We start from the raw sequence: 20784 nt of genomic DNA, 5'->3' as shown, positions 1-20784 counted from the left end.
AAAACCTGCTCCTCCTTTAGTCCACTATACCCACCTCCTGCTCCTCCATAATTCCTCACCCACAAAAATTCTCACTGTATTCCATTCACAGTGATCCTCCCTCAGTCCTTCCTATCAACACTTCCCTTCCATCATGCCAACTCATAAAAAGAGCAACATCCCTCAGTCTTCTCCACTTGTTGTCCTCCTTGCTCAGTTTTCTCCATTCGCATCATTTGTCCTTCTCTAGGACCTTTCCATTCGCATCAGTTGTCCTTCTCTAGGACCTTTCCATCCCTGTTGCCCCCCACCCCCACGTTGTCCTCTGCATCCACCTGATTTATTCCTCTAATTCAACCCTATGTTCCTTGCAGTTGTCTCCAGGCATCTGACTTCTTTGGTCCTCCCCATTGACTCTGCTCCTCCCTCGGTTCTTTCCCTTGAACCTCCTCAGTTCTTGATCCCGAATGTGGAAGAGTTAGGAGGCAGCATGGTGGATAGAGAGGACCAAGGTGGGAGTCTACCTGGAAAGAAGGTTGGAGATGTCTACCTGGAAAGAAGATTGTTGTGGATGAGGGGAAGTGAAGAAAGAGCAGTGTGTAAAAGAAAAGAGACGAAAGAGAAATGCGAATGAGGAAGAGGGGCATGGTGGATGAAGGGGACAGAGAGAAGCAGGATGGATGGAGAGGACAGAAGGAGAAGGAGAGCTATGGTGATGAGGAGAGTTGAGGGATCAGGATGGACAGAGAGGACTGAGGTGGGAGAAGGGTGGACGGAGAGGAGTGAGAGAGGATCAGAATGTATGAATAGAACTTAGGTAAGAGCAAGTCCAGATAGAGAGGCCTGTGAGAGAAGAAGGGCTGTGGCAAGTAGGAGTGTTGGAGAAACAGGATGGATGGTGACTTGTCCATCCATCAGTCCTCTCTATCCCTCCAGCTCTCCCTCAGATCTCTTCAACCTCCACCTCCTCCCTCAGACCTCTCCTAACATCCCACTCCTATATCAATCCATCAATACCTTGGTTCCAATCTGTTCCTCTCCCAGTCATCTCCATCCATCTATATCCTCCCTCATTCCTCTCCTTCCATTCAGTTCCTCCCTAGTCCTCTCCTCCCAATGTGTTCCTTCACTCAGTCTCCTCCGTCCATCCTGATCTTACCTCAGTCCTCTCAATAAATCCTGCTCCTCCCACAGTCCTTTCTATCCATCCTTCTCTCCCTTAACCCTCTCCTCCCATCCTGCTCCTCCGTTAGTGTGCTTCTCCCAGTCTGTTTCTCATCCAGTCCTTTCCACCCAGTCTGGTCTGCTCCCAGTCCTCTTCATCCATCTTGGGTCCTCCCTCCCTCCTCTCTATCAATCCTGCTCCTCCCCCAGTCATCTCCTAACCAATCCTCCCCTAGTCTTCTCTATCCATCCTCATCCTCCCTCATTCTTCTCTATTCATCCTACTCCTCCCCGAATTCTCTCCTCCTTCAATCCTTCTCACCCCAAATTTCTATTTCTCCCTCAGTCCTCTACATCCACCCAATGCTTCCCTCATATATCTCCCAATCTGTACTTTTTCCAAGTCCTTTCCACTCATCCTGTTCCTCCCATTGGTCTTCTCCTCCCAATCTTCTCCTGCCTCCAGTCCTCTACATCCATCGGGCTTCTCCTTCAGTCCTCTCCATTCTCCTTCTCATCACTCAGCCCCCTCAACCGAATCTACTCCTCATCCAGTCCTCTCCATCCTTCCTGCTCTTCCTTCAGTCCTCTCCTCCCAATCTCTTCCTCACCTCACCCCTCTCTATCAATCCTGATCCTCTCATTCCTTTCCATCTATCCTGCTTCTCAGTTTTCTCCTTCCATTCTGTTCCTCCCTCAGTTCTCTCCATACATCCTGCTTCCCCATCCGCGCTATTTTTCCATCCTGCTCTTCCCTTGGTTCTCTGCACCAATCCTAGTACTTCCTTAGTCCTCTTCATTCATTATTCTCCTCCCCCAGTAATCTTCTCTCAATCTCTTTCTCATCCAGTCCTCTCCACCCCCTCATTCACCCTCATCCTTCTTCATCCTTCTCCTCCCTCAGTCCTCTCCATCCATGCTGCTCAATGCTCATGCCCACTCCTCTATGTTTCTTTTCATATGATCCTCTCCAATCACCCTGAAACAGAATGTGGAAGATCTAGGAAGAAACATGGTGGGTGAAAAGACTGAGGTGTGAGTAGGATGGTTAGGAAGGACTGAATGAAAAGAGGGTTGTCTTATTGGAGGAGCAGTGATGGAGGAGCAGTATGGAAAGGAAAAGGGATGGAGGAGCAATGTGATGAGGAGGCATGATGGAGGGTCATGGTCAGTGTAGAGGGGAGAGTAAGGAGTGAGGATGGAGCATTAGGGTGGAGAAGACTGCGGGAGAAGCAGGACTGAACTGAGGAATGAAAAAGGAGAGGGAGGGATATGATGAAGACGAATGATGGAGAAACAGGATGGATTGAGCGAACAGAGAGGAACAGGGCTGGATAGAGAGGACTGAAGAAGGAGGGCTATGATGATGAGGAATGATGGAGGAGCCAGGTGGAAGATGAGGAATGATGGAGGAGCCGGGTGGAAGATGAGGAATGATGGAGGAGCTGGGTGGAAGATGAGGAATGATGGAGGAGCCGGGTGGAAGATGAGGAATGATGGAGGAGCCAGGTGGAAGATGAGGAATGATGGAGGAGCTGGGTGGAAGATGAGGAATGATGGAGGAGCCAGGTGGAAGATGAGGAATGATGGAGGAGCCGGGTGGAAGATGAGGAATGATGGAGGAGCCAGGTGGAAGATGAGGAATGATGGAGGAGCCAGGTGGAAGATGAGGAATGATGGAGGAGCTGGGTGGATGGAGAGAACTGAAAAAAATAAGGTTATGGTGAGGAGGACTAACAGAGGAGAAGAATAGGTGGAGAGGACTGGGGTAAGAGCAGGAATGGATGGAGAGATCTGTAAGACAAGAAGGAGGGCTGTGGAGATGAGGGGTGTTGGGGGAGCAGAACGAATAGTGAAGATGGAGGTGACCTGTCTATCCATCCAGCTCCTGGCCCAGTCCTCTCCTTTCATCCTACTACTCCTTACAAAAAAATTTTCCATTTCTCCTGTACTTATACACCCATCCTGGTGTTTCTTCAGCTCTTTCTTCCCAATCTATTCTCCCCCCAGTCTTCTTCATTTATCCTGCTCTTCCCTCAGTACATCCCATCCTGCTTGCTCCTCTCTCAGTCCTCTTTATCCATCCTCAGTTCTCTCCTTCCACCCAGCTTCTCCCTCAGTTCTCTCTTCCAATCTGTTCCTCCCTCTAGTACTGACATCCATTCCATTCCTTCCTCACTACTCTCCATGCATTCTGCTCCTTCTTCATTTCTCTCCATCCATTCTCTCTTACCTCAGTCCTCTTCTTCCAATCTTTTCCTCACCCCAGTCTTTTGCATCCTTACTGATCCTCTCATATTTCTCTTCATCCATCCTACTCCTCTCCCAGTTATTTCCATTTATTCTGTTCTTCATGGAGTCCTTTCATTTCAATGTATTCCTCCTCTAGTCCTTTCCTCCCATCCTGCTCCTCCTTCCCACTCCTCCATCCATCCTGCTCTTCCGTTAGACCTCTCTTTCCAGTCTGCTCCTCCCCACAGTCCTCTCCATCCATCCTGATATTCCTTCATTCATCTTTATCACTTCCCTTAGTTATCTGTTCCTCTCCTAGTTCTCTCATTCTATCCTGCTCCTCTCTCAATATTCTTCTCACATCAGTCTTCAACACCCATCCTGATCCTCCCTCTCTATTGTTCATCTATTCTGCTTTTCCCTCAGTCCTCTCCTCCCAATATGTCCCCCCCACCCCCAGTCTACACATATCCAAAACTTTATCATTCCTCATCATCCATCCTGGTCCTTCCACACTTCTTTTCTTCCATCTTGCTCCTCCCTGAGTTTTCTCCACCCAACCTGCTCCTCCCTAACTCCTCCTCAGCCTACACATTTCTGTTTATTCCTCACTCCTGGCTGTCTTGTGCTTCCCTCATTCTTTTCCTCCAAATCTACTCCTTACCATGAGTCCTCTCCGTCCATACTGATTCTTATCCACTCCTCTCCTTCTACCATGTTCCTCCCTCCCTTAGTACTTTCAATCCATCCTGCAGCTCCATCAGTCCTCTCCATCTCCCCTGCTCCTCCCTCAGTCCTTTCTATCCATCCAACTCTTCATTCAGTCCTTTCTGTACATCCTGCTACTCTCTGAGATGTCTACTTTCAATATGTACTTCCCCTGGTCCTCTTAATCCATCCCGACCCTCCCTCACTCTTCTCTATCCACCCTTCTCCTCCTTCAATCCTCTCCATCCATGGTGCTCCATGCTCACACTCACTTTTCTATACTTCTACTCACATAGTTCTCCCCACCCACCCTGAAGGATGTGGAAGAGTTAGAAAGAAGCATGGTGGATGGAAAGTACTGGTGGGGCGGGGGAGACGTAGGATGGTAGGAGAGAAGTGAGTGGATAAAGAGTTGTTGTGGATGAAGAGTAGTAAGGAGGAGCAGTGTGGAAGTGAAATGTGGATAATGAGAAGGAATGAAGGATCGTGGTCAACATAAAGGAGAGAAGAAGGAGTAAGAATGAATCAGTACAAATAGACAAGACTGAGGTAGGTGCAGGATAGATGGAGAGGGCTGAGAGCAGAACAAGGCTGTACAGAGAGAACTGAAGAAGGGAAAGGGCTATTTTGAGGAATGATGGAGAGAACTGATGTGAGGAGCAGAATAGATGGAGAAGACTGAGAGAGGAGCAGGGCTGGATGCAGAGGACTGAAGAAGGAGGGCTATGAAGAGGAGGAGTGATGGAGGAGCAGGATGGACAGAGAAGACTGAGGAAAGACATTGAATGGAGAGGGTTAGAAGAAAAGAAAGGGCTGTGGTGATGAGGGATGTTGGAGAAGCAAGATGGATGGAGTGGCCTGAGCTGGCCTGTCTATCCATCTGGCTCTGGACTCATTCCTCTGCATCCATTCTGCTCCCCTCTCACTCCTCTCTATCCATCCTGCTCCTCCTTCAGCCATTCTGCTTATTCTTTAGTCCTCTTATCCCAGTCTCTTCCTCCATCCACCCTCTCCAGCCATCCTGACTCCCTCATTCCTTCCTATGTATCCTGATTCTCAGTCCTCTCAACCCAACCTGACCCTCCCTCACACACCCTCACCCAAAATTTGTGTTTCTCCCCTATTCCTCTCCATCATCCATTCTCCTCCTCCTTCAGTCCTCTCTTCCCAATCTGTTCCTCATCCTCTCCATCTTTACTGATCCTCCCCATTCCTCTTCATCCATCCTGCTCTTCACCAGACTTCTCCTCCTAATCTCTTCCTCATCCCAGTCCTCTCCATCCATCCTGTTTCTCTCTCAGTTCTCTACATCTAATATTCTCCTCCTCTAGCTATCTCAAATAATCTGTTCCTTCTCAGTCCTCTCCTCCCAATCTGTTCCTCACCCCAGTCCTGTACATACATCCTGATCCTCCCTCATTCCTTTACATCCATCCTGTTCCTCTTTCACTTCTCTCCATCCATCCTTCTCCCTCCATCCAACTTGCTCCTCCCTAACTCCTCCTCACTCCAAATTTGTTTCTCCCTCACCCTCAGTCTTTTCCTCCCAATCTTTTCCATAACCTACTCCTCTCCATTCCTCCTGATTCTTCCCCTTCCTCTTCTACCATCCTGTTTGTCCCTTTGTTCTGTCAAATCCATCCTACTCCCCTCTCAGTCCTTTCCATCCCTCAACTCATGTCAATCCTCTCCATTCATCCTGTTCTTCAATCAGTCCTCTCCATCCATCCTGCTGTTCCTTTCACCCTCTCTGTGCCTCCAGATACTTCCTTAGATGTCTATTCCCAATACTCATCACCCTCATTCTTTCCATCCCTCCTCTTCCCTCCCTCCTCTCCCGCTATCCTGCTCCTCCCTCATTCCTCTCAATCATTCCTGCTTCTCCCTCGATTTCCTCTATTAATCCTCTCCAGTCATCTTCCCTATATCTTACCCTACTCCTCCCCAGTCCTTTTCATCCTTGTGATCCTCCCCCATCCCTTTCCATTTATCCTGCTTCTCCCTCAGACCTCTTTACTCATCAGATCCTCCCTCAGTCCTCTTATCCCAATGTGTCCCTCCCACAGCCCTCTCCTTTCATCTTCCTCTTTCCTCAGTCATCGCTTCCCAATCTACGCCTTCCCCCCAGTTAATCCCCATACAACCTGCTCCTCCCATGGTTATCTTCTCCCAGTATTCTCCTACCTCCAGTCCTCTCCATCCATCCTCATCCTCCCTCAATCTTCTCCATCCATCATTATCCCTAGGTTCTCTCTGTCTGTGATGCTGCATTCTCATGCCCACTCCTCTATACTTCTCCTTATATGATCCCCTCCAACCACCCCGAATAAGGATGTGGAAGAGTTAGAAAAAAGCATGGTGGATGAAGAGGACTAAAGAAGGGAGTATAATGGTTAGAGAGGTTCTAGAGGAAGGAGAGTTGCTGTTGAGGAGCAATTAGGGAGGAGCAGTATGGAAAGGAAAAGAGATGGAGGAGCAATGTGGATGAGGAGAGGCGATGGAGTGTCATGGTGGATGCAGGGCACAGAGGAAGGAGTGAGGACAGAGCAGTAGGAGGAGAGGAGTGAGGACAGGAGGAGCAGGGGGGATGGAGAGGACTGAGAGGGCAATAGCAGCAGGTTGAAGAGGACTGAGGTAAGAGCACGGCTGGACAGAGAAGGCTGTAAGACAAGGAGGTCTGAGGTTAGGAGGGGTGCTGGGGGAGCAGGATGATGGAGTGTACTGAGGCATCCTGTCCAGCCCTCCAGCTCCTGGCTCAGTCCTCTTCATCCATCCTGCTCCTCCCTCAGTCCTCTCCATTAAACCTGCTCCTCCCTCACTCCTCCTCTGCCACAAATACCCTACTTCTTTTGTCCTCTCCATCCATCTTGCTTCTCCTTCAGTATTTTGCATTCACACTGATCCTCCCTCACTACCCGTCAACCTTGATCATCTCAGTTCTCTCCCTCCAGCCCTGCCACTCCACCCTTCTTCCATATGTGTCCTGAATCTCTCCATGCTGCCCTCCTCCTTCCAAACTCCCTTCATTAATCCATTTCATCAACATCCTCACCCATCCTTCTCCTCCATCACATCTCCTGCTCCAAATCCATCATGTTCCTCCCTTTGTCCTGTACATCCAGAGAACATCTTCCTCCGTCCTCTCCTTAGACCCTGCCCTCCCCTCCTCTTCCTCATGATCAGTCATCCTCTCTCAGTCTTCTGCCATCCTCCTCCTTCTCCCTCCTCCCTGATCCTCCCTCACACCTACTCCTCAGCCTTGCTCACCCCTCCAACTTTCGTTCACCTGCTTCATTCCTCTGTCCTCACTCTCCTCATCATCTCCTCACCACTCTCCATCACTTCTTCTCCCTCAGGACTCTTCTTCCATCCTGCTCTGTCATCAGTCCTCATCAACTGACCTTTCTTTGGTCCTCTCCATCAACTTTCCCTTTCCTTTCTTCTGCTCATCTAAATGGCTCATCTCGAGCAGACCTGCGACAGACTGGCGGGTCAGGCCCAGCGGCCTGCCAGCGTGGTACACACGTCACCCCAACTGGAGTAGGGGCAGAGCAGAGCCTTCGCCCACGCCCGGATCAGGCCCTGCCGGTGTGGTGGTCACGTGACCCCAATTGGAGTGGGGGCGGAGTGGAACCGCCACCCGTGCCCGCAGGGTGAGCAGACCTGCGACCAACCTGCAGATCAGGCCCAGCGGTCCGCAGGCGTGGTAGGAGGGGCAGGGCAGAGCCGCCGCCCGCGCCTGCAAGGTAGGCAGACCTGCGACAGACCGGCGGATCAGGCCCAGGAGCCTGCCGGCGTGGTACACATGTCACCCCAATTGGAGTAGGGGCAGAGCAGAGTCGCTGCCCGTGCCAGGAACAGGCCCAGTGACCTGCTGGCGTGGTAGTCATGACACCCCAATTGGAGCAGGGGCAGAGCAGAGCCGCCACCCGTGCCCGAAAGGTGGGCAGACCTGCAACCGACCAGCGGGACAGGCCCAGTGGCCTGCCGGTGCGACAGACACGTCACCCCATTTGGAGTAGGGGCAGAGCAGAGCCGCCGCCCGTGCCCGAAAGGTGGGCAGACCTGCGACCGACCGGTGGAACAGACCCAGCGGCCGGCCGGGGTGGTAGGCACGTCACCCCAATTGGAGTAGGAACAGAACAGAGACTTCGCCCGCGCCCGGAACAGGCCCAGCGGTCCGCGGGTGTGGTAGACAAGTCACACCAATTGGAGGGGGGGGCAGAGCAGAGCCGCCGCCCGCGCCTGCAGGATAGGCAGACCTGCAACCGACCAGCGGATCAGGCCCGGTGGCCTGCCGGCGTGGTACACTCGTCACCCCAATTGAAGTAGGGGCAGAACAGAGCCGCCGCCCGCGCCCGGAACAGGCCCAGTGACCTGCCGGCGTGGTAGTCACGACACTCCAATTGGAGTAAGGAGAGAGCAGAGCCACCGCCCGCGCCTGCAAGGTAGGCAGACCGCAGCCCAACCCTGCAAGGGAGACTTTTCAACTATACAAGAGCAATATAAATATATAGGGGAAAAAAAACATTTCAAAAACACAACAGTTTCACCAAGCAGAAAGAAACGCAAGCAGTATGAAAAGACAAGGAAAGAAAGGACCACAAGCAATGCAGGTCAACTCAACTTTAGAAGAGGTAACAGCCGCAGCAGATGGAATGTCAGATAAAGAATTCAGGATATACATGCTTCAGATGATCTGGAGTCTCAAGGAAGACATTAGACAGCAAAATCAGACAATGAAAGATCACTTCGACAATGAATTACACAAACAAATCCAGGAAGCAAAGGATCAACTATACAGGGAGATAGAGGTTATAAAAAACAAACAAACAGAAATCCTAGAAATGCAGGAAGCAATAAACCAACTTAAAAACTCAATTGAGAATACTACCAGCAGAGTAGAACACTTAGAAGACAGAACATCAGACAATGAAGACAAAGTATTTCAACTTGAAAAGAACATAGACAGCTCAGCAAGACTGTTAAGAAACCATGAGCAGAACATCCAAGAAATATGGGATAACATTAAGAGACCAAACTTAAGAGTCATTGGGATACAGGAAGGTATAGAGGTCCAAACTAAAGGAATGAGCAATGAATAGTCAATGAAATAATACGAGAAAACTTCCCAGACTTGAAGAATGAGACAGAATCCCAAATCCTAGAAGCCTACAGGACGCCGAATGTGCAAAATCATAAGAGATCCACACCTAGACACATTATAATGAAGATGCCCAACATACAGAATAAGGAGAGAATTTTAAAAGCTACAAGAGAAAGGAAGCAGATTACATTTAGGGGTAAGCCAATCAGGATAACAGCTGATCTTTCAACACAGACTCTGAAAGCTAGAAGATCCTGGAATAACATATTTCAAACACTGAAAGAAAATGGGTTCCAACCAAGAATTGTGTATCCAGCAAAATTAAGCTTCAGGATGGAAGATGAAATTAAAACCTTCCACGATAAACAAAAGTTTAAAGAATTCGCAGCTAGAAAACCATCTCTTCAAAACATCCTCGACAAAGCATTACAGGAAGAGGAAATGGAAAATAACAATGAAAACCAACAGTGGGACGTAGGACAGTAAAGGGGGTGAAAATAATCAAAGAGGAAAACAAACCATGTTTAGTAACAGAAATAAACAAATATGGCTGGAAGAACAACCCATATCTCAATAATAACCCTAAATGTTAATGGCTTAAACTCACCAATTAAGAGACACAGGCTAGTAGAATGGATCACAAAACAAGACCCAACAATATGCTGCCTACAGGAGACGCATTTGATAGGAAAAGACATACATAGGCTGAAGGTGAAAGGTTGGGAAAAATCATATCACTCATATGGACTTCGGAAACAAGCAGGAGTGTCCATACTCATATCAAATAAAATAGATTTCAAGCCAAAGTTAATCAAAAGGGATAAAGAGGGACACTACATACTGCTTAAGGGAACCATACACCAACAAGACATAACAATCATAAATATATATGCCCCAAACAATGGTGCAGCTACGTTCATCAAACAAACTCTTCTCAAGTTCAAGAGTCTAATAGACCACCATACAATAATCATAGGAGACTTCAACACACCTCTCTCGCCACTGGACAGATCTTCCAAACAAAAGTTGAATAAGGAAACTATAGAACTCAATAACACAATTAATAACCTAGACTTAATTGACATATATAGAATATACCACCCAACATCAAGCAGTTACACTTTTTTCTCAGCAGCACATGGATCCTTCTCAAAAATAGATCATATATTATGTCACAGGGCAACTCTTAGACAATATAAAGGAGTAGAGATAATACCATGCATCTTATCTGATCATAATGGAATGAAACTGAAAATCAATGATAAAAGAAGGAAGGAAAAAGCATACATCACTTGGAGAATGAACAATAGGTTACTGAATGATCAATGGGTTATAGAAGACATCAAGGAGGAAATTAAAAAATTCTTAGAGATAAATGAAAACACAGACACAACATATCGGAATCTATGGGACACATTGAAAGCAGTTCTAAGAGGAAAATTCATTGCTTGGAGTTCATTCCTTAAAAAAAGAAAAAACCAACAAATAAATGATCTCATACTTCATCTCAAAATCCTAGAAAAAGAAGAGCAAAACAACAGCAAAAGAAGTAGAAGGCAAGAAATAATTAAAATCAGAGCTGAAATTAATGAAATCGAAACAAAAGAAACAATTGAAAAAATTGACAAAACTAAAAGTTGGTTCTTTGAAAAAATAAACAAAATCGACAGACCCTTAGCGATGCTAGCGAAGAGAAGAAGAGAGAGAACTCAAATTACTAGCATACGGGATGAAAAAGGCAATATCACAACAGACACTTCAGAAATACAGAAGATAATCAAAAACTATTTTGAATCCTTATACTCCAATAAATTAGAAGATAGTGAAGGCATAGATAAATTTCTTAAGTCATATGATCTGCCCAGATTGAGTCAGGAGGATATAGACAACCTAAACAGACCAATATCAATTGAGGAAATAGAAGAAACCATCAAAAGACTACCAACTAAGAAAAGCCCAGGACCGGATGGGTATACAGCAGAGTTTTACAAAACCTTTAAAGAGGAACTAATACCAATACTTTTCAAGCTACTTCAGGAAATAGAAAAAGAGGGAGAACTTCCAAATTCATTCTATGAGGCCAACATCACCCTGATACCTAAACCAGACAAAGACACTTCAAAGAAAGAAAACTACAGACCAATATCTCTAATGAACCTAGATGCAAAAATCCTCAATAAAATTCTGGTGAATTGGATACAAAAACATATCAAAAAAATTGTGCACTATGATCAAGTAGGATTCATCCCTGGGATGCAAGGCTGGTTCAATATATGGAAATCAATAAATGTTATTCACCACATCAATAGAGTTAAAAATAAGAACCATATGATCATCTCGATAGATGTGGAAAAAGCATTCGACAAAGTACAGCATCCCTTTATGTTCAAAACTCTAGAAAAACTAGGGATAACAGGAACGTACCTCAATATTGTAAAAGCAATTTATGCTAAGCCTCAGGCTAGCATCATTCTGAATGGAGAAAAATTGAAGGCATTCCCTCTAAAATCTGGAACAAGACAGGGATGCCCTCTCTCTCCACTTCTGTTCAACATAGTTCTCGAAACACTGGCCAGAGCAATTAGACAGACGAAAGAAATTAAAGGCATCAAAATAGGAAAAGAAGAACTTAAATTATCACTATTTGCAGATGACATGATTCTATACCTAGCAGACCCAAAAGGGTCTACAAAGAAACTATTAGAGCTAATAAATGAATTCAGCAAAGTGGCAGGATATAAAATCAACATGCATAAATCAAAGGCATTCCTGTATATCAGCGACAAATCCTCTGAAATGGAAATGAGGACAACCACTCCATTCACAATATCTTCAAAAAAAATAAAATACTTGGGAATCAACCTAACAAAAGAGGTGAAAGACTTATACAATGAAAACTACAGAACCCTAAAGAGAGAAATAGAAGAAGATCTTAGAAGATGGAAAAATATACCCTGTTCATGGATAGGCAGAACTAACATCATCAAAATGGCGATATTACCAAAAGTTCTCTATAGGTTTAATGCAATGCCAATCAAAATCCCAACGGCATTTCTTGTAGAAATAGAGAAAGCAATCATGAAATTCATATGGAAAAATAAAAGACCCAGAATAGCAAAAACAATGCTAAGCAGGAAGTGTGAATCAGGCGGTATAGCGATACCAGACTTCAAACTATACTACAGAGCAATAGTAACAAAAACAGCATGGTACTGGTACCAAAACAGGCGGGTGGACCAATGGTACAGAATAGAGGACACAGAAACCAATCCACAAAACTACAACTATCTTATATTTGATAAAGGGGCTAAAAGCATGCAATGGAGGAAGGATAGCATCTTCAACAAATGGTGCTGGGAAAACTGGAAATCCATATGCAACAAAATGAAACTGAATCCCTTTCTCTCACCATGCACAAAAGTTAATTCAAAATGGATCAAGGAGCTTGATATCAAATCAGAGACACGCCGTCTGATAGAAGAAAAAGTTGGCTACGATCTACATACGGTGGGGTCGGGCTCCAAATTCCTCAATAGGACACCCATAGCACAAAAGTTAATAACTAGAATCAACAAATGGGACTTACTCAAACTAAAAAGTTTTTTCTCAGCAAAAGAAACAATAAGAGAGGTAAATAGGGAGCCTACACCCTGGGAACAAATCTTTACTCCTCACACTTCAGATAGAGCCCTAATATCTAGAGTATACAAAGAACTCAAAAAATTAGACAATAAGAAAACAAACAACCCAATCAACAAATGGGCCAAGGACCTGAACAGACACTTCTCAGAGGAGGACATACAGTCAATCAACAAGTACATGAAAAAATGCTCACCATCTCTAGCTGTCAGAGAAATGCAAATCAAAACCACCCTAAGATACCATCTCACTCCAGTAAGATTGGCAGCCATTATGAAGTCAAACAACAACAAGTGCTGGCGAGGATGTGGGGAAAAGGGTACACTTGTACAATGCTGGTGGGACTGCAAATTGGTGCAGCCAATTTGGAAAGCAGTATGGAGATTTCTTGGAAAGCTGGGAATGGAGCCACCATTTGACCCAGCTATTCCCCTTCTCGGTCTATTCCCTAAAGACCTAAAAAGAGCATGCTACAGGGACACTGCTACATCGATGTTCATAGCAGCACAATTCACAATAGCAAGACTGTGGAACCAACCTAGATGCCCTTCAATAGACGAATGGATAAAAAAAATGTGGCATTTATACACAATGGAGTATTACTCTGCATTAAAAAATGAAAAAATCACAGAATTTGCAGGGAAATGGATGGCATTAGAGCAGATTATGCTAAGTGAAGCTAGCCAATCCCTAAAAAACAAATGCCAAATGTCTTCTTTGATATAAGGAGAGTAACTAAGAACAGAGTAGGGACGAAGAGCAGGAGAAGAAGATTAACATTAAACAGGGATGAGAGGTGGGAGGGAAAGGGAGAGAGAAGGGGAAATTGCATGGAAATGGAAGGAGACCCTCAGGGTTATACAAAAGTACATACAAGAGGAAGTGAGGGGAAAGGGGAAAATAATACAAGGGGGAGAAATGAATGACAGTAGAGGGGGTAGAGAGAGAAGAGGGGAGGGGAGGGGAGGGGAGGGGAGGGGGGGATAGTAGAGGATAGGAAAGGCAGCAGAACACAACAGACACTCGTATGGCAATATGTAAATCAATGGATGTGTAACTGATGTGATTCTGCAATCTGTATATGGGGTAAAAATGGGAGTTCATAACCCACTTGAATCAAAGTGTGAAATATGATATATCAAGAAATTTGTAATGTTTTGAACAACCAACAATAAAAAATTAAAAAAAAAAGAAATGAAAGAGATTTGATTGACAAGAAGAAAAAAAAATAAATGGCTCATCTCATAGTCTTCTCCATCCACCCTGCTCTACCCTCAGTCCTCTCCATCTTTCTCCTTTCTCGTCCATCTTGATAACCCCCCACCATTCTGTTCACTACCCATATTCCCCCTCTTTCCTCATCTGCATACTTCTTGTTCCTGTACCAGGCATCACCATCCAGCCCTGCTGCTCACTCATTCCTTCATATCCAACCTGCTCAGTCCTCCCCATCCAACCCTGTTTCCCCCTCACTCCTGCTTTCCCGCCCAGTTCTTCCTTCACTCCTCCCCATCTATCTTCCCTCACCTTCACACTTCTCATCTAAAGCCATCCTGTTCCTACCTCAGTCCTGTCAATTCAGGGTGACTGTCCCCCTTTCTACCCCACACAACCTGCCTTTCTCACAGTGAAGCTCCCTCAGTCCTCTCCGTAAACTGTGCTCTCTCCTTGCACCACCTCATAAGTGGTGTTCCTTCCTTGGTCCTCTCCATCCATTTTCCTCTGCACTTAGTTTCCACATTAACATCATTTTCTGTCATTCATCCTCATCAATCATGCTCTTCCCTAGGACCTTTTCATTCCCTTTCCTCCCTCAGTCTTTTTCATCTGCCTGGTTTAGCCCTCTGTCCTCCTACAATCCCTTCGGTATTCTGCCTGTATCCAACTCCTCCCTCGGTTATCTCATTCTAACCTGCTCCTACTTCAGCCCTCTGGGTTCAGCCTGCTCCCTGGTGGCTCCTCCTCATCCTCCCTTCTCCTCCCTCAGTTCTCTTTATTCACACAGTCCTCCCTCTGTCCTCTCCTTTTAGTGCCGCAACTCTCATTCCTCCTTACCCTTCGTGTTCCCCTTTCTGTCTTGTCCATCTGTACTTGTTTTCCTTAAGTCCTCTCCATTCATCCATCTCCTCTCTTTGTCTTCTAGGTCAAGCTGGTTACTCCCCCAGTCCTCTCCCTTCACCCTGCTCCTCCCCTAATCCTCTTCATTTGTGCTGCTCCTCGCTCAGTCCTCTCCATGCATGCTGTCCCACCCTCTCTCACCTTCCACACTGCTCCTTATGTGGTCCTCTCCAACCATCCTGATCCAGGATGTGTAGGAGAGAGGAAGAGGCATGGTGGCTTGAGAGGATTGAGGGAGGAGCAGGATGGCTGGAAAGGATTGAGAAAAGAACAGGGTGGATGTATGGGTCCAAGGCGGGACCAGGGGTGGATGAAGAGGCCCGAGGAAAGAGGAACAGTGCTGTGATCAGTAGGAGTTATGGAGAAGGATGGATGGAGAGAACTGAGGAGACCTGTTTATCCATCCTGCTCTTCCCTCAGTCATCTCCATGTAACTATGCTCCTCCCATACTCCTCCTCTATCCTGCTCCTCTCTCAGTCTTCTCATTACACCCCTTTCCTCCTTCAGTTCCCTACACCCACCCCAATCCTTTCTAACTCCTTATCCCACAACCATCCCCTCTTTACTCAGTCCTCTCTGTCCATCATGTTCCCCTGTCTCTCTTCTCTCCATCCATCCTAATCCTTTACCAGTTCACTTCACCACATTGCTCTTCTATCCATTCTCTTTCCATATTCTCTCCTCCTCCCTCAGTTCTCTCCATCCATCCTGCTATTCTCTGGATCCTTCCTGCCCCCTTATAGCTCCTCCTACACTTTCATGCAACCTGGACTGGTGTGGAGTGCATGTAGATTCTCTCTCTGTCCCCTCTCTCACCTCCACACTGTCATTACACAAACCTCTCACACTTTTCTCCTCCACCACAGTTTCTAACTGAATTCAAGCCACCATCAAATATTGTATGCCTTGTCACTGAGTCTTCCCATTTCCCTCTCAGAGAAACCAGAGTTTCCAACAAGAACCCAAATTGGACCATGCCTGTCCACTGCTCCAAATCCCCTATGGCTTCTCACCAGACTTGGGACAAAACTCACATAGGTCATCAATGCCCTGCAGAGTCTGTATCTACCCTCACCTCCTTCCTCTGAACTCCAGCCATGCCATCCTTCAGGGGTTTCCTTAAATATTTATTGTACAGTTAGTGATTCTCTCTCACACTTATCCCCTGGCTCAGGATCTCTGCCTAGTGACCCTTTCTCACCTCCAGGTCTTCACACTGTTAGCTGAAGCATCACCTCCTTAGAAATGCTGTTTGTAAACACCTGCCGTACAGTGCCCTCGCTCTCTTCTTTCTCCTTCCCAGAACTTCTGACCCCTTATGACATATTTATTTATTGCCACATTAAATGCCTCTCCAGCTAGATCCTTGCTCCCCCAGAAGGCAGGCAGAGGGTGGTTGTTTCTAGTAACCCCTTCATACTGTTGTCTAACCCTGTTCTTCGTGTACTAGCAGGTACTTCATCCACTGAAAGGAAGAACGAATGACCGTGTGTTGGAGGCTTCTAATGACTCAGGAGCAAGAAAACCCACTTCCTAAAGAGTTCCCTTTTTTAAAATTTCTGTCTCACATGTGAACATTCATTTAAGCAGAACAAGACAATGTGTGTAAGCAAAGCTGTGTGGCAGTTTCATGGAGCCCAAAAGATCATCGGCTCCAGGCAGCAAAAGACTGAATCACAACCAACCCAAGACAACAGGAACACGGGAGCCATAATTTAATCAAGCACCTGTCAGTCAATCAGTTATCAATTGTTAAGCAAATATTTAGTGAGCCCTTCCCACATTCTTATCTCTCTGTGAAGAGCTAATCAAATCCCCTGAGTCCTTCAAAGATCCAGGGTTGTTGCTTCCCCTGTCACCCCCCATCACTCCAACCCCTTTGTCTACGTCCCTTTGCCTTTCCCCTTCCTTGAGAAAGGGAGTCCCTACTCCAGCAGGCTCACATACACCACCATAGCTCCTGCCCTTCAGACCAGGATTCTTACCTTGAATGGGGGAGAAGAGCTTGAAGATGAGGGGGCAGGCCAAGACGACTACCTGGCCCCGAGGGGTAGCCGGCCAGCAGGTAAGGTTGTCCCACATCTTGCTGCAGCCTGTGTGGTGAAGGCAGAGGACACATGGGTCACCAGAGAAGCCCTGGGACCTGAGCTCACAGGTACCACTCTATTCCTCCTCCGGACAGTCTCTTACCTTTGAGGAGCTCCAGTCTGAGAGGGGAGGCACAGACTTGCCAAGGCTGTTCAGGACATGTCCTGACAGGGAGAGGGGAGAGAAGGCATGACTACCACTCCATGGTCCTCAGTGAGGGATGGAGTGCCCCTTTGGGGTATTTTGAATGCTTGGAGGTTTTGTTTATTGCAGTGATGGAAGGCTTCATCTGGTATTTGATGGGCAGTAACCAGGGATGCCAGGCAGGTGACCTGGATGGTCCTACACAGTGATAAATCCTCTTACATTCTGCATGACTTTCAGATGTGCCACTGGGCATCTGTGTAGATGAAAACCTTTTGCAATGACCAGAGCTTGGACTCTTGGTCTATTTTACGTGAAAACCTAAGGTGCTTTTTGCACAGGGCTTAACATGCATGAAGTTTTCCAGGAATGTAACCATTGAGAAAAGGGGGAGAGGAATATACCTTGTTTTGTTCTGAACTTTAGAGTCATTTGATGATTTGGGAAATCATGTTACCCACAGCAACACTGTTTGTGATATTTGAGTCACTGATATAACCACCTGCATATATCAATCTGCATTTATTGCCCTCACATTCCCAGAATTTATATTTATAGGTACAACCTTCAGACCATATCTTCTTATCTTTTAGTGCAATCATGCCTGAATGTGTACACAGCATTGTATTACAAGTTACTTTCCTTTTTGTTTGTCTTTCATATTATAGCTAGAACATCTTTTTTTGGTAGCACAATGACCTTTCTTTTTACGATTTTTGAGAAAACTGACATTTAGATTTCAAAAATGTATCACAAAATTCTCATCAGCAGCAGTTTAAGGAATTTCAACAATGGTGATAGATCCTACTTTACTGACACAAACAAGACTTTTACGACACATTCAAAAAGCAAAACATGTCCCAGAAGGGCCAATTATAAACCCTAATTTTTTTTTAAAGAATGAATATGAGTGGATTGTGAATCTCATTTTATAATAGTAAAAAGAGACCTTAGAAAAAATGTTGTTATAAAAAGGAGGTGTTGGGTACAATGGGGTGACAAGTATATTAGGGTTCATCTAGGTTTTGAGACTCTGCATAAAGCTCACACATCAGAACAAATGTCTCCAGCTCAGTTGGGTTAGGAATGGTGATGGGGGCATCAGAGAAAAGCCTGCAGCACAGGCTGTGGGCTTCACTGTGTAGCTATGAGTTTTGCAGGACCTGGCTAGTCAGGGGCGTCTTCAGAGATCTGATTTACTAGGCAGATGCAAATGCCATAATTTTGCCTCTTTAGGATCAGGGTGCCCTTGAGTGACTACAACTACTCTGGACCCCCTCCCCTGAGGGAGGCTTAATTGTCTCTTTGCAATCCTGCCAGTCCCATAGATTTGCTCAGGAAACCCAACCCCTGAGCCAAAGTCAACGCCAGCTGGGCCAAGCCCAGCCCAGCCCAGGTCCGAAGGTTCACAAGTTCCCAAGAAGGGGGCCTGGGAAGAGGAGGTGGAGGGATGTCCCCACTTAGGGGAAGAGACTCTGAGTGCTGGATTGGGGCAGCAGTGGGAGTGGAGACTGGAGGCAGGGACCTCTGGGTTTGCAGTAGGCAGGTGGCACCTGCAGCTAAAGGCTGAAGAAGACACTTGAACCCTGGGGTCTGGTCGGACTAGTCTCCCTTCCTCGTGCGCTCCAACCGCTTCCACCCCAACCTACCCCAAGAGCACCTGCAGCCTTGGTCTGGCTGCCGGTTCTCCTCCTTTCCTGTGCCAGCCTCTCTTGAGGCCACGTAGAGGCCTGTCGGGCCAGTCAAATTCTGCTTATGGTTTAAGACCCTGTTAATATCAAACACATGTAGGCTTGGTATGTGCCTGGCACTCTTCTGCCCTCTTTAAAGGAATAGCTTATTTAACCCTTCCACTTCACATCTGAGGAAACTAAGGCATCATGATTAGGCATAGCTGAAGGTCACCTTGCTGGTAGGAGGTGCAGCCTATTCGCCTGTTCCCACTGCTGGTTTGAAGGGCTCCAAGACATTTCTCTGGGGATTTGGTTGCTGCTGGACTTTGTTTATCCTTCTCTGACAGTGCCTGCCACACCCTGTTTTGTAGGCCAGCTACTGTTGTCTGGGTCCCCTCCAGACTTCAGACTCTCTGAAGCTCCAGCTGCCAGCACAGTCTAGGGAGCCGATTCAGAACCCGGCTTCTGGCCCGGAACTTGGCTTCACCAGAGGTGGATCAGAAGAGAGGGAGACTAGGCCCTGACCTCAGGTAGGTCACATTGGGCCTCAAGGAATCACAACCAAACAACTGGTCCTGGGGTGCAGGCCATCAAGTAAGGCAGGAAGCCAGGGAAGAGGACAATATGGGGGATGTGTTCGGGGAAGCCTCTTGTAGAAGGCAGGGTAGGACTGGTTGCTGAAGTAGCAGGGTCAGGGAAGAAGTAGAGGGGTCATAGCCATGAAAATGTTTGGTATGTGGAATGGCCTGTTGGCCTGGGAATATTTTTTGTGTGCCCACTGGGTGGGGTTGTTATCCCAATAGGAAAGCCCACCCTGAGGCATGAAATAAGGAATGGCAAGGCAGGGTGGCATTGGGCCTCTGCTGTGTCATTTTCTAGAAGTGCATGCACAAAGAGACACACAGAACCCCAGGCACGCGCACACACACACACACACACACACATACACACACACAGATACTTACATGGACATGAGAAGACTAGACACAAGCAAACAGGTACAGAGGGCCACACAATTCACAGAGACAGACATGCACAAGGACAGACCCATCTGAGTATACCATGGACATTTACTCTAATAGAAATGCTCACAAATTGACACACAGGGGTACAGGATACCAGGCAGATGCATCTAAGCATGCACAGGCACACATCCACGACTCCTGGGGATACTCAGAGTCAGAGCAACAGACCCCAGAGAGACAGAACCCCAGATAGGTATGCACCAGAAGTGTGAACTCACATGTACAGGAACACACACCCAGTCCCACACAAGGTCATGGGCAGACACACAGCCCATAGACCTACGCCTGCCCTCCCCTGGATCTCAGGCTGGCTGCCGAATGACAGGGTGTTGGCACTCAACAGGCACCAGGTGCCAGCAGTGATCTCATCAACATCACGAGGTGGCCTGCCCCAGGGCTGGGAAGGCGCTAAAGTGGGGCCTAGAGTCTGGGGTCTGGGTCTCCCAGGCCAGCCCATGATCTGGAGGCCTGCTAGGGCCTGTCTGCAGCCTGATCCTCCTCTCTACCCTCACAAGGGCAGTATGGGGCACATAGGCAGAGGGCAATTCCAGCTACCCCTTGACACAGCCTCAGTCCTGGACTCAGGAGACAGGAGCATTTTACCCTGTAAGGGGCAAGGCCCATCTGTGAGGTCACATACCCTCACTTATGTGTGCAAGAGATAGAGCTTGGGCATCAGAGCCAAGGAGCAGGGGCTCAGGAGAGGTTCCATAACTGTCAGCCTCAGGGCCATGGCTGGGGATCTGGAGAACCCAGCAGGGCAGAGAGGTGCTCTTGACTCTTACAGGCTGTCCCATCCCTGTAAGCCCAGCCTTGTGGAGATGACCTGGGATGGAGGCCCAGAGCAGATGCAGTTACTTCACTCTCTGCCTAAGGAACCAACTTCTATCCTCAGTGAGCCTTGAA

General features: G+C 47.0%; 1 protein-coding gene across 4 annotated transcripts in view; it reads right to left on the bottom strand.

The window, feature by feature from the left end:
- Vipr1 (vasoactive intestinal peptide receptor 1) overlaps positions 1-20784 on the bottom strand; it is a 52405-nt gene that overhangs the window by 19987 nt on the left and 11634 nt on the right. For 3 of the 4 annotated variants that reach the window (XM_046437604.2, XM_046437606.2, XM_046437607.2), the window contains exon 3: positions 16934-17041. In XM_046437604.2, the coding sequence (XP_046293560.1) occupies positions 16934-17041 (108 nt within the window). Of the gene's footprint in view, positions 1-16933; positions 17042-17138; positions 17201-20784 lie in introns of all 4 variants that reach the window. The other variant, XM_046437608.2, reaches the window with a different exon arrangement.

This window comes from Marmota monax, unplaced genomic scaffold (assembly GCF_021218885.2).
Source record: "Marmota monax isolate L192 unplaced genomic scaffold, Marmota_monax_Labrador192_F-V1.1 WCK01_AAM20220418_F8-fsc00021, whole genome shotgun sequence".
Taxonomy (NCBI): domain Eukaryota; kingdom Metazoa; phylum Chordata; class Mammalia; order Rodentia; family Sciuridae; genus Marmota; species Marmota monax.
This window is presented reverse-complemented; position numbering and strand designations above follow the sequence as displayed.